Genomic DNA, 17,884 nt, shown 5'->3' with positions numbered 1-17,884 from the left:
GGATGTGACATCCAATTTCAGTGCAGTACAAAATGGATCACTACACACCATTCTTCTAATCTGATGATCCGTCCATGCAGAGGTCCACCTCTGTCTACCTCTTGCTGCCCTTCAAGTTCGTCGCTGTTCTCCCAAACACTGGGACACACAATGTTCAACTGTGCTGACATTTCGGCATATGTATGTAGTGATCTTCAGGGGTGATAAACCAAGGTCTCTCATTTCAAGGATTCTGTCCTTTTCAGTTTGTAAAAAGTGGCGATAACTGGCAAATCGACAAACGGGAGGAATCGCACAATGCTACCACAAGGCTTTATCTGATTTTTGTGGTTTCATGTGGCTCAAAAAAATTGCTTTCGATCTGTTTTTATGCCATTGAATCCCCTCTCATATGCCACAGATTGGAGCTACGTGCTTGAAAATTTGCGTTTTTTAACTTCTACTTCCTCGATTTGCATAACCTTACGGCTTGTTCTTTTTGGTGTTGCAATTTCAGTGTTGACAGAAACCAAAAGAAGCTGCTAAGTAAATCATCTGACGCCAAGGAAAGAGGCAAAGGATACTAAAAAAGAGAACTGGGAGACAAGCGGCCATGACACAATCCATTGATTCTAATGAGATACTGTGATGCTTGCTTTATACCAGAAGGTATTACAGTATGACAGATCCAAAAGGATGCTGACAGACCCTACTGACTATAATATGGTCTGCTGTGGCAGTGGTGTTTTTTATAGTGAGAATAGGAATGCAGAATGTACTATTCTTACCATCAAAATGACCCGCAGAACCCCATGATGATTGCATATTTGTCCCGCAAGTATCTACTTATTTTTATATGAGGCTGTGACCTTAGATTGTAGTAATAAATGTTTCTTTGACTATTAACTGATACTGACCGTTGGAATCTTTCAAAAGAATCGGTCTTTGTTATATAAAGTAGCGCAGGAGCACCATTTTCTTCTGTTCGCTATCTTTGTATGATCCGACCTCTTATGAGGTACGGATTTTTTGGGTGACATCTGCAGCTCTCCAGTGAAAGTTAATTCAGTGGATTTCTAGTTAAAGAAAAATGCTATATGCCTACTTGGACACTGGGTGCTGACATGTTCACCCTAGGGTGAAATGTCTGGCACCAGGTGAGTTGATACAATATACTATCGATTATCTAGAAAAGTGTTCGGCGCTCTCCCTGACTCCCTTTTCTCTGACTCCAAGGAAAGAGGCAAAGGATACTAAAAAAGAGAACTGGGAGACAAGCGGCCATGACACAATCCATTGATTCTAATGAGATACTGTGATGCTTGCTTTATACCAGAAGGTATTACAGTATGACAGATCCAAAAGGATGCTGACAGACCCTACTGACTATAATATGGTCTGCTGTGGCAGTGGTGTTTTTTATAGTGAGAATAGGAATGCAGAATGTACTATTCTTACCATCAAAATGACCCGCAGAACCCCATGATGATCTGTGATGGAGCCTGGAATGAAATGCCAAGAGTCAGAAGGGCATGTGACCTGGTATACTTGCACATCCTGCCATCTGCTTCATCACTTTAAAATTGTGTGATCAATAAAAGCTCTTTTTCTGTGATGAAGGAAATGGTTTATCACCTTCCCTTCTGATGCTTCTGGAGATTCGGGACATAGTTGCTGTCCGTGAATTGATCACTGTCCTTTTGTTTTGTGCAGGAACATATGAGGAAGACGGTGCTGGAAGACTTCCAGGAGGATTATGTGGTGGACCTGGACCAGAAAGCAGATGGGTGTGTATGCTACACTCATGTTCTTGCCTACATTTACTACTCTTCCCATTGCACATACATAACATACTGAGGCAGGCACTTTTTCATCAGGTAGTTCCAACCTTACCAAAACAGAAAGCATGTGTGATCAGTCACCAAGATGAATGACTACTTTGCCTGCTATTGGTACCTGGTGCCCTAATGTTGTAATCCACAGTCCTTGCCTATGAGTAATTGTATTGACCCTTTACAGCCAGCTGCTCATAAAGCAAATGAGCCAAAGGGGAAATTACAACATGGAAAGTCGCCAGTGCCATTGTATCAGCCAGTACTCCTTTGCTGCCAGTGGCATCCAGTGCCCATTATATGATTCGGTTTCAGTGACTAGTTCTCAGCCTGGTGTCTGCTGCCAATCATATGGTTTTAACATTGGCACCAGATTTCGCTGCTACTGAGATGCCTCTGATGCTCTGGATTTGCAGCCATATCTGGATCCTGGTTTCAGTAATACAGTGATGCCTGTGGTGCACGGGCCTTGTGGCCACATCTGGCTCCTGGTTTCAGTAATACAGTAATCTGTCTGTATACTGACGTTGTGGCGACATCAGGCTCCTGGTCTCAGTAATACAGTAATCCCTCTGGTATACTGGCGTTGTGGTGACATCTGGCTCCTGGTTTCAGTAATACAGTGATGCCTCTAGTATACTGACGTTGTGGTTCCTGGTTGGGAATATTGGTCTCAGCTATAATTCTCATTTTCCCACAGTAGTCTTTTGCATGTGCTGTACTCCTTCAGTGCTGTTTTCTTCATAGGACCCACCTGTTTCCAGTGAAAGCAATGTATAACCTGGAGGATGATGAGAGTCAAAGTGTTGTTGCCATCAACCTCCTCCCACTTTTGGCTGATAAAGGTTCTGCCTCGACAACCCACGAAGGACGGTGAGTTACACGTGTATGACAGATGCTTTATGTTCCAGCTGTGTACTTTATGGTTATTGTATCTCGCTCTTGACCTACGGATTAATTATACCTAGTATGGGAAGATACACTGACCTTTCATCACTAAACTTAAGTACTTCTTTGTGATGAGGATGGATTTCCAGCATTACTCTTCTCTTTTGGAGCTTTCCCGATGTTGGAGGCAGAAATAAGTAGCAGACAGAAACCAGAAGATGCCCGATCAGTGAAGCACTAACCAAGAGTGATGCAAAATCTATACAAAGTACACTGGGGGACCTCTAACATTCTGGTCCACCATCATGTTTTTAGTTGTATGGCGTTTTTTTTTCAGTACTAGAGCTTGTGTTATATGGCATTCGCTGACACCACAAGCATCATTCTGTCATTCCTTATTGTGTATCCTGTGACTTCCTACTGTCCACATTTACCCCGTGACTTTCCTCCCCGCAGCCCTGTGTCTTCTCTTTGCTTGTGTCCATTTTTCCGATTGCTTCGTCTCTGCATAGAGGATGAGTTTGATGGTAACTTGGATGAAATTGATGCATTGTTAGGTAAGTTCTGTATTATTTCTCTGCCTTCAGCTGAGTGTAGTAATCCAGAAATTAAAGTGTACTTGAGACATTGCCACATTAAGTCTACATCATGCTTGGCTGTTGCAGGCGGATGCTCCACTTTTTTACATTTTTAATGTAATGTGGAATGAAAGTAGAACATTATTTCATTGTCTGTTTAATACTACTGCAAGAATATGTTCAACGTACGCAGGCTGCATTGATTGACAGCACTGTGGGTTGGGGAACTTGGCTTGTCTTCTGGCTCACAGGAGGATTCTGCTATGACCTGTCATGTATTGTGTTCCTTTTAAAGGCTGCCCGCTCTACCTGACTGATCTGGAAGTTGTCGACAAGGTGGAGTCTCTGTCCAGACAAGAACAGGAGTTCCTCTGCTCGCTTCTCTTTCTGGCTATTAACTGGTTCATAGAGGTAAATCTGATGAAGCCTTGATATTATGCATTCTAATTGTTGGCTCCTGACTGACACTGAGCTGTACCCTGCAGGTAGTCAATGCTTTCTGTAAGCAGCCAAATGCCGACCTGAAGGGGAAAGTTCTGAGACGTCTACAGAACATCACATGGCTACAGTCAGTCTTGGAGAAGTGTCTACCCGGTATTGTCTGCCTATCCTCTCACATGAAGCAAGTCATGAATAGCAGGAGTAATGGGCACCACTAAAACAATCCAACAAATTGGATTGCAACCAGGGGGATATTTGAACTAAGCACGTTGAGCACAGGCGTTATAACCCATCAAAAAATGGTGCTTACCAAAAGAGATTGCAAACTTTATTGAAATATTTTAGTAGAGTTTGGAATATATTTTTGTATAATTTGGTGTGTGTCCTTTTTTTGATAGGTTGCAAAGTTTGTGTTCGATGAAGCGAGCCATAGACCTTTTACATTTCAGAGTCCAACCAAAGCCTGCCTTAAAAATCCAACCAATCAGAATATTTGCCTCTGCAGCAAGTTTGACTTAACTTTTATGTCCACTGTCTGTGTACTTAAAGGGGTAGTTTAGGAAATCAACAAATTGGCTGCCGCCTCTGAGAAACCCATTCTACAGTGTAACAAGGATGGGTTAATGAGATCTAAGGCCGCCTGCACATGGGCAGAAATTCTGCGGCGGGATTCCCCGCAGAATTTCCGCCCATACACGCCTGCATAGGATTGCATTACAATACCAATCCTATGCAGACGGCCGCGGTTTGTCTGCGCGAAATCCCACGCAGAAAACAAACCGCGGCATGCTCTATTTCTGTGCGGCAGCCGGCACACGAAAGAGCCGGAGCTGCTGGAGCGGGTGAGTTTCGTGCTGCTCTCTGCAGGCGCTCCGATCAGGTCCTGCTGCGAGAATTCTCACAGCCGTATCCGACCCGGCCGTCTGCAGGCGGCCTAAGGAGGGGGCAGAGCCTAACAACACTCTTTCTGTCACAGGAGTGAACAGTGTGGTATTGGGCTGCACCTGCAGCTCTGCCCCCTATCGCCTTTCATCTCGGGTCTCATCAACTTATCATAGTTGCACTCTAGGATGGGTTTCTCACAGGCTGCAGCTAGCAGGCTATTTAATAGACTACTTCTGTAGGGTATGTTTACACGTGGGAATCAGACATTGAATCTTCTGGGCAGACTCCGCCTGTAAAGCGATGGAATGTCACTAATGCTACTTCATGCGGATCTACACCAAAATGCTTTCGAAGTTCCACATACAGATTTTGCCCCTTTGATGAGGCTAAATTGTTGTGTGAATCCACAGCAAGAACAAGGAGCGTAGTCGCTGTTTTAGAGGCAGAATTTATGCAAAAAATTCTGCGTCTGATTCCACCCTGTGAACATATTTTTTGACCATGTCATTGCTATTTAAGGGTATCGGCTGGTCAGGGTAAAGCACAAATTGGAGTTGTTCGTTGTTTTGATGGCAGCTGGTTGGTTTGCTATGTGTCTTCAGGTTGGCTACTGTTTATGCAGCAGGATGGGTGGTGTTTGAAGGATGGGGAGTCACTGAGTGATTTTTGGATGTGGTTGGTGTACTCAGGCCTTTATACATGCTGCTTTTTCTTTCTTTTCAGCTTGTCCTGGTTATATCCCGCAGTGCGCCAGTTTTGACGGCCAGCAGATGAGGAAATCACCTTCTGTAGTACCTGCAGTCGCCGCTCCGAAGAAGGCAAAGAAAGGTATTACCTGTACAGGGTAGCGAGACTCGCATCATCCCTATACTCCTGTTCCTGTTGGCTCAGAGGTGGCTCATGACCAGTTGTACGAGAGGCCCTTAGATGACCTGATCTGGAGGGCATGGGGGTGAGGTGGCCGGGGGCTTACGTCAACTCATTGTAGCATCTGTAAAATTTAAGGAAAAAAGCGTCCGTTGGGAGATGGGAAGAACTCCTCATCAGAAGCTTCGCAGATTGAGGAGCAGCTGGATTCGGTGCCGCAAGAGACGCAGAAGAGCCTGGCTGAGAAGGTAGTCGGGTTACTTGCTGCGTTCCTTGGCCTCATTGTATTATGTCAGTGTCTTCAGTCTTGCCATTCATTCTCCAGGAGAAGGATGAAAACAGTCGACCCACCATCAACCTGAGCAGCTTCCGGCCGTTCTTCAGGGAGCTAGATATCGATGTGTTTACAGTACTCCAGAGCGGCCTCGTCAAATGCTCCCTGCTGGATTCTGATATGTGTACAAAGGTAAACTGCACGGAGTGGCAATACTTCCACTGTACTTTAGGAATTAGGGACTGTTCGCACCACATTTTTAATGTATGTTGATTGTACATGTTAAATATACATGAATTAAAAAGGATACAAACATGCACAATGCATACCTGTGTTTTTTGGGGGGGGTTTGTGTATATTAAACATTTAGTCATGTTTCCATACATTTGTGTCAGTTTTTACATAACTTATATGTTTTCACAGTAAAATCTTGTAATTAAAAAGTCTTATAGTTGAGCATTTTGCGGGCATTTTAAGAATAAAAATGTTTACATTACGGCCCAATGTCCACGGGCCGATATGATTTGCGGAATACGCATGGAAGATCCACAGTTTACGCTGTCTATAGGGAACCATGGGCGTCTGCACTTCAATGTACACATGCAAATTTGTTTTCTGTATTCCACATGCGGAAAACAAATTGCAGCATGCTCCATTGTAGTTCGGATTCCGTGCGGACGCCTGACACTGCGGACAGGCCACAGATTCCGCGGGAAAGCAGGAGTTTTTAAAAAAAAAACTACTGCGCCAGCCGGCACGTCCGCACACATCTGCAGTACAGAAAAAAGACGACATGGACAGGTACGCAGGGTCGGATTCCGCTGTGGGCTCCCGTCCATGGACATGAGGCGTTAATTTATAGAAATGTAGAGCTTTACGTATCCTATTGACTGATGTAAAGCATCGAGCATACACTGTAAAGGAGATCAAACATATGCACTTTTAAACTATGTTTGACCAGTTCTAGTCTAGGGGGTATGTCAAGTAAAACGTTTTGACACTTTTTTTTTTCTCGCTACAAGACACACGTACTTGACAGATGGCGAAAAGTGATGCGAACGGGCCCTTATATAGTTTCACCACACTTTAGGAATTACCTGTATGAACTTTGTATCTTGTGAAGATATTGATAAAATATCCAATGGAGTCCATACGTGTGTCACATGGCCATAGTGGTACTGCAAGCACTGCCACCATTCATTTTTTGTCCTGCAGGCTACAGAAGTGGTGCAGCTGGGACCGGCAGAGCTAGTCTTTCTCCTGGACGACCTGTACCGCAAAACTGTACATATTCTGACAGCCACAAAGAGGATGCTTTTACCAAAGGTAATGCTGAATTATGAGCTGGTGTCATTATAGAATAAGCACCATTTTGGATGTATTTTTATTGCAAGTGACAGCTTCTTAGTCACTTCTATCAATATTTCCTTACATACTTTTGTTTGGCATTTGCTTGCTTTTCTCAAATAATTGTGATATTAATGCAACATCGGACAATATAGACTGCTAGTTCCATAATACAGACAGTATAGACTGTAAATGCTGTGTATGATGTTCATGGACAATATCCTGTCTGCTACCGGAGCCATGACTGCTCTGACCAATACACTTCTAAACTGATCCCATTGATTATAATTGGGATTCATCAGACTTCCACTGGGATTCTGATAGTTTCACAGCAAGGGTAGCTGCAATACTATATTAGTTGTCAAAAACACGAGAAGCCCAACCAAATGGATGACAAGTGTCAATGTTGACAGAGCCATGGTGCCAAATCACATATCTCACAACTATGGCAGCAGTCTGCATATTCTGTATACAGAATGCTGCTATGTTATGTTAAGTATATAGCATCCATGCTGCTACCGTGTTTCCTCGAAAATAAGAGAGTGTCTTATATTAATTTTTGTTCAAAAAGGTTTAACTTTTTTACATGTATAGCTGCCTGGACACTATTTAAATTGACTTTTTTAATTAACTGTTAGCAGGGCTTTATTTTGGGGTAGGGCTTATATTTCAAGCATCCTCAAAAAGCCTGAAAAATCATTTTGCATCCTCAAAAATTCTGGAAAATCATGATATATCTTATTTTCAGGGTATGTCTTATTTTCAGGGAAACAAGGTAGTATATAGATCTTGCAGCACCAATTCTATATACTAAATAGTACAAGGCAGCTGTCTGCACATAGGATATATAGACTTCTGCTATTTTATAGTGAGCATATAGTATATAGAATCAGTGCCGATAGTATATAGAGACTAATGTACTGATTTTGTAGACTATGTACTGCAAGGCCACATCTGTATGTAGATTATACAGTATATAGACTGCTACTATACTGTAGTTTTCTACATATAATCAGTGCACTGGGGTCCATATACTACTAGGACATATACACAGTGCCCTGATGGACTATAATTTCCAGGGAGGATTATAAAGAAGGATGACAACCTGTGTGTGTTATAAGCATTTTTGTTAACAGAAATGATTCCTTCTACTTATTAGTCAACTTTTTTTCAGCTTCTGGCCTTAAAAATTAAACTATATCGGGACGCCTAGCTCTGTACTGTTAATACGATGACATTTCTGATGATGTCCTGACAGAAGCACTTCTTTTTATTAATCACTGATGTCCTTTTTGCTTAGGTGAAGGATACGAAGAGCACAGAGTTCTCACATCTGCATCAGAGAACGCCACAAGAGGTGGCACAAGTGCTTGTCGGACTCCTGAGCCCGCTGTGCGCCCATGTGGAAAACATGCACAACTATTTCCAGGTTTGGATTGAAAGAAAGGCAAATCACTTAGGCTCTAGTGATGGTGCTGGACTGATACATGTAACATGACTGACGAGTGGTGCTAATTGGTCTTAGTTTCTACGTTAAACTGTACTCAATTAGATGTAATCAATTCATGCACTAAAGAATACACAATCCACAATGCACAGAACTGCTACCTGCTGCAATCAAAGCACCTACCACCAGAGACATTATCCTGACTCCTGTGCTATCTATCACTTAAAATGACTTGTGCCCCGATAGAGGAAATATGAGCAGATAAAGTGGGAATTTGTTAGTATAGTTGTACATAGGGACCTCCTCATGTCAGCACTGAGTGGCAATAGGTGGATCCATGACCAGCAGCTGTCTTACTGTATATACCAGGCAGCAGATCCTGGTGGTGAACAGTTGTGTTCTTATGATCCTTTCCTTTGGCAGACTCTTCTGACTGAGAATCATGGTGTGGTGGATGCTCCAGGGCTGGACGTGAAGGAACACCAGTACATGGCCTCCTGCTATCATTTGCTCTTGCAGATTTTCCACACTCTCCTTGCCTGGTTTGTGCTGTTTCTGGTATCTGTAGTTCTCAGTGACTGGGGTGGAGGGTTTCATGTCTTGTTATTGTGACCATGGACCTGTCATCTGTTCAGGAATGGATTTTTGCAGTCTGAGAACAGGAACTTGTTGAAGTCAGCACTTGCTGTGTTTGCAGACAAAATAAAGGAGTCGGATGCATCACTGGAAATGGAGGAGCAAGTCAGGTAATTAACCCCAAACTTGTTGCCTGTATGCTGCGCTTTCGGTTTGGCACTATGTTCATTTTGGTATCTTTTCCTTCTCAGTCACAGTTTCAGCTACTTTCAGAACTTGTGTAGCAGCGTCCCCACCTTCTCTGCTGCCCTGAGCCTCACGCAGCTGCTGATCACGCTGATAGAGAAGACGGAGGCTGCACAGTATCGCAGCAAGATTGGTAAGTTCAAGCGGTAGCCCTTCAACGGTCATTTTGCAGGTAATATAAACTAATTATTGTTATTTCGGAAACAGCTTCAATTGTGAAAGGTTTTTTGTGCCGGTCCTGGATTCAGCCCAGCGGAGAGCGCGAGAAGGGGATGAAATTTAACGAGACTCTGCAGAGCATGTTGTGGTGAGTGGCACAAGCAGCTTCTAGAGGTGCCATCTTCTCAATGTTATACACATTTATTTTGACTGATGTATTTCTTCATCGATCTAATACAGTCCTCCTGGTTAAATGGCACATAAGACTATCAGCGTTTATTGGTTATACCTAGTATTACTTGTGTGTTATATCTGTATTTTCTAGTATTTATCTGGAGTATGCTGGCGTACTCGAAGCTATCGAAGAAATTTGTGGAACAGGAGTGACTGAGCTCATGAATGCTGCGAAAGATGGAAATTCATCCACCTACCCCACCTTAACCAGGTTTACCACAAATCCCATATCTATATGTGCAACTATGCTGCACAATCTACACTCAGACAAGTTGTCACATCATGCAATCCAATATACTAAGGAGACAAAGAACAGGCAGTGTGTATAAACACCTCCGATACACGAAAAAAAATCAGGCTGACATAGCTCACAAATACCAAAGTTCATCGTTTGTATATAATGTATGTGTGTGTGTATATATATGTATATATATATGTATGTATATATATATATATATATATATATATATATATATATATATATATATATATACATACACACACACTAAAGAACCATTAAAATAGTGTACAAGACAAGTGAGGGTCACCACATTATGTAACCTAAACACTCATATCTTCCCTAGGGTATCTTATAAAATGCCTTGGGGGAAATATGGGTGTCTAGGTCCCATATTGTGGTGACCTCTTCTGCATGTTTAGTGTTTTGTACACGGTTTCAGTTGTTTTTAGATTTAATATTTGTGTGTGTGTGTGTGTGTTTGGCACTTGTGAGATACACCAAAAATTATAAACTGATATATCAGAGGTGTTCATGCACACTGCCTGTTCTTGGTGTCCTTTAGCCCAGGGGTCCCCAACTCCAGTCCTCAGGGGCCACCAACAGGTCAGGTTTTCAGGATATCCTATAGTAAGAACACCTGTGGCAATGTCTGAGGCACCAACAATAATTACATCACCTGTGCAAGACTGAGGAAATCCTGAAAACATGACCTGTTGGCGGTCTCTGAGGACTGGAGTTGGGGAACACTGCTTTAGTCTATCTGTGTGGTGTTTTCTGCACCCATTTATTATATGGAAGGAACTCCGATTCAGTATGTTTTAGAGTGGTGCCTGTTATTTTCTTGTTTTGTTTAATTTTACATTCCAAATGTCCAAATCAATGATCCAAGAGTGAAAATACATCAAAACCTCATGAAAGAATTTATAATTCTTATTAAGTTCCAAAAAGGTGAAAATAGATGCAGTGAAAAAGCAGTAAAAAGAGTCTATTCAGGAAAATTGTATTTTGATGATACAAAAACCACAGAAAAATATATAGTAGTAATGGCTAAACAGCTAGAATGGGCTGTACGAAGCTACACTAATTTTAGGGCACAGTGGCTCTTTTGCAAACAGCTGATCACCAGGGCACTCACATTCTGAGGACAGGTCGATAAAAATGTCCCAGGTAACAGTTTTAAGATCGGTGTTTTGTATGCTGGTTAGAGATGAGCGAACGTGCTCGGCCTCACCCCTTTTTCGCCCGAATACCGCGATTTTCGAGTACTTCCGTACTCGGGCGAAAAAATTCGGGGGTCGCCGTGGCGGCGCGGGGGGTTGCAGCGGGGAGTGGGGGGGAGAGGGAGAGAGAGAGGGCTCCCCCCTGTTCCCCGCTGCTACCCCCCGCACCGCCGCGCCTCTCCCCGCCCCCCGGCGCCCCCCGAATCTTTACGCGCGAGTACTGAAGTACTCGAAAATGGCGGTACTCGGGTGCGTAAGTACTCATTAAGAGTACGTTCGCTCATCTCTAATGCTGGTCTTAATATGCGTTCTGCTGTAGGAAGATACATCCAATGTATTAAGAAGCTCACACATCTCAGGCCACTCTTGCGCCTTAAAATAAAAAAAGACCTAGTGTCTGGCGTAAATGATAAGCCTGGCCTTTTTTTAAGCAATTCTCAGAAGTGGCAAGGAAAGGTAAAAGTTGCAAATATTACTTGCATCAAAATGTGCAACGTATTTGCTTGTAAAATAGCATAAATTGCTGGTTAAATCACCCCCGTTGGCTCTATTGATAATAATGAAATAATAATTCTGTAGTCTTATAGCTGATGGTATTTGGCTTTCTGTATCACAGGATCAGTTGGGTCATTATTGGGGTCAGTTCTACGCTTTCTTTCGTTATGAGTCCAGTTTTGGAGTTTTATCTTTGGATATATTAAAATTTCTAACTGCATCTCTGAAAAACATTTCTTTGTCGGCTTTTACACAGGCCGATAGTCACCTGAAAAAGCACTCAAATGAAAGATTATGTGTGACTATTGTTCCGTGTAAACACAGGACGAGTGGATTAGAATCGCTGACTTGTCATTGTTACTCAGTTTTTAGCACAGCTAAAAACAGAGCGACTTATGTCCTATTTAAAACAGGCAGTCCTTTATCTATGTATGATTGCCTGTTCACTACGAATGGTGATGGGTGGGCGGCTGGAAGAGATCTCCGGTGCACCGCGCCTCCACTCTGAGAGCAATTCTCTCTCCTGTGTGATAACCGGAATGAAGGGACGGCTGTCGGGCACCTAAGTGCCTGACAATCTTCCTGTGTAAAGGTACCCTTACTTTCCTGGCACTTCTGGTTAGGTGTGTTCTCATCCTATCCAGTATTTTCCCCATCCATTTGGCATTTTTAGTACTTCATCTTTCTATAGACGAACTGGGATTTCTGTGTTTTTGCTCCATCATAAAATTTTATTCAAGCCTTTTTGTACTATTTTTATTTGTGTATTTCTCTTTCCATCTAGCTTAGCATTTTATAGTTTATAATTATGTATTCTTTTATTATATTTGATATAGTCTCTACTATTGGATTCACTGGGGAACAAAAATTTCATGGAATTTTAGACCTTATTCCGAGTATTTTTGTGCAGCCGATTACGAAAATACAGTCTCTTTCGTTCTAGGAGCTCTAGTTTTTCAGATATTCCTAATGTCATTATCTATTTTTCTTGTCATTACTTTATTTTCCCGCCAGCATTTGCTTACTACCGTATTAGTACATATGGTACATATCGTCACCACTGCACATTAAACTTGGGTTGATGAAACCATGTGTAAAGACATTGAAGAGAAATGGAATGTGTTTCAGCTACAAATGTAGAAAATGTCCTGCGATGAACACAGAGAAGCTAAAAGCAGGAAAATTCAATGGACCACAAATCCCGGAACTCATGAAAAACCAGCATTTCTAAGATTTAGTGGACAACTTTGAGGCGCATGCACGATCATTGTTTTGTTTGGTTGTAAAGCATTTGGGAACTATAAGGCCATAAACTCCGGAGAACTCCGGTCTTGATCACTTGGGTGTAACATGAGCATCACATTGCAGGACCTGTAGTTATTTTGGATTGATGTCCAGATTGTCATAGTGATGTAAGTGATAAACAAGGTGAACGATTTCACCAGGAAATAAGGACGGTGGAAGAACAGGAATGTGAATGATGGGATACACATATGATCGCGACTACCTGTGGAACAGCCAGCGCAAATGTCCAGAAACATCTCATGCAGGAAATCACAAAAATGTAGTATCATCGACATCTCATTGAAGACATTTTTGTTTTATTCGTGCTCCAGGCTTCTTGGGATTTATCTTTACACTTTCTGCTTTTAATTGGCAGTCATTACATGTATGATACGACATGTATGCATTTATATGGACATTTGTCTTGATAAGTAGACCTGGTGGAGAAAAACTAATGTCATTTTCAGAATCTATGACCCCAAAAAGTTCTAACATCTCAGTCACCAAAAATTTTGTTCCCCAGTGTTATCAATAAAGTTATTTGGATTTTATTACACAATGCTGCTCTATAAGGGTGTAGAGTAGGGAGTAGGATAAAAAGGCTTGGATGACAGGGAGGCATAGTGCAACCTTCTATAGCCCATACTGACTGCTTTCTCCCTATAATGTTTATTATATGGCCGGGATTGATTGCTGTCTGGATTGACTGCTCTCCCTCTGTGTTTAACATTAGGTCTTTATTCCACTTGTCCTCTTTTTAGGCAAACCTTTGTGGTTTTCTTCCGGATTCTAATGGACAAGTTGGAGAAGTATGTGAGGAGCCTTCCAGCTGGGACAAAGGATGTCAGTCACCAGGTACACAATGTCTGCTGGTCCTCATATACATGTACCAGGGTCATGTCTTCAGATGTGGAGGAATATCTGAATCCATCTGAACTTGTTCCCCTGTTAATGAGTCATTCATCTTTGGATGAAAGTGAAATGGAGGAATATAGAAAGGTAGAAAAACCTGATCTTCCCGGCTCATGGTATAAGATGATAAAGAAGGCGGCCATCATTGTCAGTGCAGTATTTCTGCACTATGCAGCCTGAAGTACTAGTGGTCCCATGCTGTACCACTTGGTAGATACTACGTACTTTCACCTTCTTTTTGAACAGCTGGGGTTTCAGCTGCTTCATAGCTGCCCTACTTTTTTCCATTTTCTGTGTGGCACAAAGCACCAAGGTTCCTGCATTCTTCTATTATGAGCACAGCTGATTTCTGGAGAGTTTGTGGGGTCAATGCAGCTGTCTTGTTAGATATGACAAACCACAAAAACTGCCTTAGTTCTATTTCTTATGCGAGAGATGCGGTAGTGCTGGGGCCTCTCAAGAACACATCTTGGATTGGTGTAGGATTGTGAGCTTAAGGGTTTTCATGTGTGTTGCAGGTACAGACGGAGCAGCTTCTCGGCTGGAGTTTGGCAGTCAGAAACTTCCACATTCTAGTGAATCTGATTAAGGTGAGCGCTGCTCTGAGAGCCTGGTTGTGAATACTGTAATCTGTGTACCTCATGTCGTCATCATTGATATATCGAGTTCTGTGGTCTGATGCCATAACCTTTCCGTCCTCTAAATCAGTGAATGGGATTCCATAATTGCCCTATACATAGTGATGGAGACTTATGTTAAATGTGATTCTCTTTGCAGGTGTTTGACAGTCGGCCGATGCTGATCACCTGCCTGAAGGTACGGCACTCTCATCTCTGATGAAAATCATGGCTCGTTCTGGTTCCAGCTGTTTCTACCTTTTCTAGTCATTCCCTTTTTAGACTTTTTTTTTTCTACCACTCTTAGTGTCTGTCTTACCGGGATATACCACTCTGTCCCGTCACTTATGTCTTGCTTTCTACTGCAGTATGGCCGCCAGTTTCTGGAGACGTTCCTGAGGGTTGGGATGCCTCTTCTGGACAGCTGCTTTAAGAAGCATCGGGTGAGTTATGTGGTTACGTACAGTCTGATTTATTATTAAGCAAGCCGTGGCCCTCAGATGTCCACTGAGACTTAGTGGTGTCTGCTCATTACAGGGTGAAGGATGATCACTGTAGATGTATGTGTATCTGATGAGTAAATGTAAGAGGGGGCTGACTGTGAGGCTTCCGCTCATATATGATTATTTATAATAAAATGTGATGTTTTACAGGAAGATGTGCAGAGTTTACTGAAAATCTTACAGTTGTGCACCCGACAGCTTCACCACATGTGTGGCCACTCCAAGGTAAGTGTCACTCAGCCGCAGTCCTACTACGTCTCCTACCTTCAGTCACAATATAAGAGGTTTCCTTCTCCTCAGATCCATCAGGATACAGGCCTGACAACACATGTGCCGCAGCTGAAGAAGACCTTGGAGATGTTTGTGTACCGGGTGAAAGCCATGCTAGTCCTGAACAACTGCCAAGAAGCGTTCTGGCTCGGTAACCTCAAAAACAGAGACTTGCAGGTGGGAATCGGCCAACTAATGATATGTTGGATAAATTCAGCTTGTATGCAACACTGTACAGGGGTCATACATAGATCTTCATCTGTCACTGCATACAGAACTGTACAGGGGTCATTTGGATCCTGCTCATCTGTCACTGATATCACTGTATATCCAGGGGTTACGTAGATTCATAGTGACAGATGAGCACCATACAGGGCTTATGTACAATAGGTCCAGCTGATCTGTCGCTGATATAACTGTACATGACACTCTACAAGTGTCATATAGTTCTGGGTCAGATAACAGTTTACTCCTACTCTGGAACCGATACTATACGTACAAGACCACATGTATAACTGCAGCCTAGAAACATCCTTGTAATGTGCAGATATAATTGCTTTCTCAGGGGGAGGAGATATTATCACAGAAGTCACAAGAGAGTGAGACAGAAGAGGATCAAGAGTCACAACTCCCTCCTGAGGAACCGGAAGAGGTGCAGTATACCTGGGAGAAAAGTACAGCCCACAGTGCAGAATATATGGAAGTTAAAGTGGGGGGCATCATTCATTGGAACATGGCAGTGCAGGAGTCACTCATGGGATGGTATACATGTCACATATGGTATAGGCGTCACTCATAGAATGGTATACATGGCATATATCAGGGCTTCAGACAAAAAAATTACTTATGAGCCATTGGCTCCTAAAATGAAAAATTGAGGAGCCAAATGAAATTTTTAGTTGCCAAATGTAAATACATATATAATTAATGCACAATAAATAAGATTTGATTGAGTGCAATGCCTGCATTACACTCCTCCGATTACTTCTCTTCTGCTTTTTCAGCTATTTGTTATAATTGCAAGACTGTAATGCCACCCCTATGTGCAAGATTTTAACTACTATAATGCCACCCCAATATGTACAAAAATATTCAAAGGAACAGACTCTGCCACCCTCTACACATAAAATGGCTTGCAGGGCCTCTCCCCAGCCAGGTAGAATTAATTAGAAGCTCCCCTACACATACATTGGCTTGCTGAAGCCTTCCCTCCACCAACCCAAGTACATTTTTAAGCACAGGTAGTGGCGTCCTCACTCCCCCCACCATTCCTTGGAGCCAGACAACCACCACACACCAGTAATAATAATACTGAGGAGGCAAGCCACTCACCTCCCCATCCTCCGAGAAATAACACACAGGAATAACGCTCAGTAGTAGCTTATATTACTCACTTGCAGGCAGTGACTGGAACAGGCCAGCAAAAGCTTCCACAACCCTGAGTCTCCGGCTACAAATAGCATGTGCATTAGGGGTGGAACGATCCAACAACAAGCTAGATGCAGAACTGATCCTACGCGTATAACATCTGGAGGCAGGATTGAAAAGCTTGTTGCTATTTGCAAAATCTTGGTCGCCATCTGGAGCCTTTCATATAGTGCAATTGATTGCTCTTGGGGCGATGTGCATGTTGCAGGATTTCGGATGGCTTTTTGGGTGGTATAAAAGGTGCAGGAATCACCTTTTATACGTGACCCCTTAGACATGATGGATGTGATGTAAATGCAGGCTGCTGTGTTTTACTTTGTAGGAAGAAGATGGCGGAGGGAGTGACCCAGAGACGGGAGATGAAGATAATGAGTCCGATTGAGCTTTTTTAGTTTCCGAGCTGCCCCTCCCTGTTTGTATATAGCCGATATGCATCCTGAGATTTGCACGAGTTTTGGTCAGTACTCACCATGGACCTTTTGAATATGGCTCTTCTACATGTAATTAGGAGACCTGGAGCTGCTGATGGTTTATTATTTCGTTGGAGTTGTTGCTTGTGTGTGTGAACTGTGAACACAGTGTGGGAACTCCGCTTCTGGTTTATATCTACTTCTTGTCATCACATTAAAAAGTTCATTGTGTAAAACAGACGGCAAAGAAGTTATTTCGAATGAGAATAGAGGGGAGACTGCTGTGAGCAGCGTGTAGGTGATGTGAATATGGTGTGCACATCTGGATGTGTCATGCATGTAGATATGATATAAGGGTGTCGTATTGTACATGTGTATATGGTGTCTGCAGACATGGGTCATAGATGTGGTGGTGTCTGTACATGCCTCATGGTTGTTGGTGCAAGTACACGCATTGTAGATGTTGGCATGTATACGTGAGTACGTGTACCATAGAGGTATATATGATGGGGATCCTAGTGCCTATGACTTATTTAAAAGCCAGCGCTGAACTAGCAGACTGCTTTATCGATACTGTATTGTGCAGGGACCCCCAAAGTGCTATAATATTGGAAAAGCTTATAGAGGATCTCTGTATAACTGCAAATTAAAAGCACAAAACTACTACAATAAGAACCTATTAACTTCTCTTTTAACGTACATTTGTATCGAGGGAAAGGTCTTTTCATCTCACACCTGATGTACTTGTATG

The 17,884-nt window shown here is 42.6% G+C and overlaps 1 protein-coding gene across 3 annotated transcripts in view; it reads left to right on the top strand.

Annotated features, from left to right (window-relative positions):
* The window catches only part of FANCD2 (FA complementation group D2), a 49,749-nt gene extending 32,380 nt beyond the window's left edge, over nt 1-17,369 (top strand). For all 3 annotated transcript variants that reach the window (XM_066608329.1, XM_066608328.1, XM_066608330.1), the window contains exons 22-44: nt 1,693-1,766; nt 2,559-2,684; nt 3,156-3,256; nt 3,573-3,688; nt 3,763-3,871; nt 5,327-5,431; nt 5,609-5,718; nt 5,796-5,936; nt 6,960-7,070; nt 8,392-8,520; nt 8,962-9,080; nt 9,174-9,284; nt 9,366-9,493; nt 9,568-9,667; nt 9,845-9,964; nt 13,755-13,848; nt 14,424-14,495; nt 14,683-14,721; nt 14,891-14,965; nt 15,176-15,250; nt 15,326-15,472; nt 15,861-15,947; nt 17,046-17,369. In XM_066608329.1, the coding sequence (XP_066464426.1) occupies nt 1,693-1,766; nt 2,559-2,684; nt 3,156-3,256; nt 3,573-3,688; nt 3,763-3,871; nt 5,327-5,431; nt 5,609-5,718; nt 5,796-5,936; nt 6,960-7,070; nt 8,392-8,520; nt 8,962-9,080; nt 9,174-9,284; nt 9,366-9,493; nt 9,568-9,667; nt 9,845-9,964; nt 13,755-13,848; nt 14,424-14,495; nt 14,683-14,721; nt 14,891-14,965; nt 15,176-15,250; nt 15,326-15,472; nt 15,861-15,947; nt 17,046-17,105 (2,349 nt within the window). In that variant the 3' untranslated portion in view covers nt 17,106-17,369. The remainder of the gene's footprint in view (nt 1-1,692; nt 1,767-2,558; nt 2,685-3,155; nt 3,257-3,572; nt 3,689-3,762; nt 3,872-5,326; nt 5,432-5,608; nt 5,719-5,795; nt 5,937-6,959; nt 7,071-8,391; nt 8,521-8,961; nt 9,081-9,173; nt 9,285-9,365; nt 9,494-9,567; nt 9,668-9,844; nt 9,965-13,754; nt 13,849-14,423; nt 14,496-14,682; nt 14,722-14,890; nt 14,966-15,175; nt 15,251-15,325; nt 15,473-15,860; nt 15,948-17,045) is intronic.
* The last annotated feature ends 515 nt before the right edge of the window (nt 17,370-17,884 follow it).

This window comes from Eleutherodactylus coqui, chromosome 6 (assembly GCF_035609145.1).
Source record: "Eleutherodactylus coqui strain aEleCoq1 chromosome 6, aEleCoq1.hap1, whole genome shotgun sequence".
NCBI lineage: Eukaryota > Metazoa > Chordata > Amphibia > Anura > Eleutherodactylidae > Eleutherodactylus > Eleutherodactylus coqui.
The sequence above is the reverse complement of the archived record's forward strand: the minus strand, read 5'-3'. Positions and strand labels throughout refer to the sequence as shown.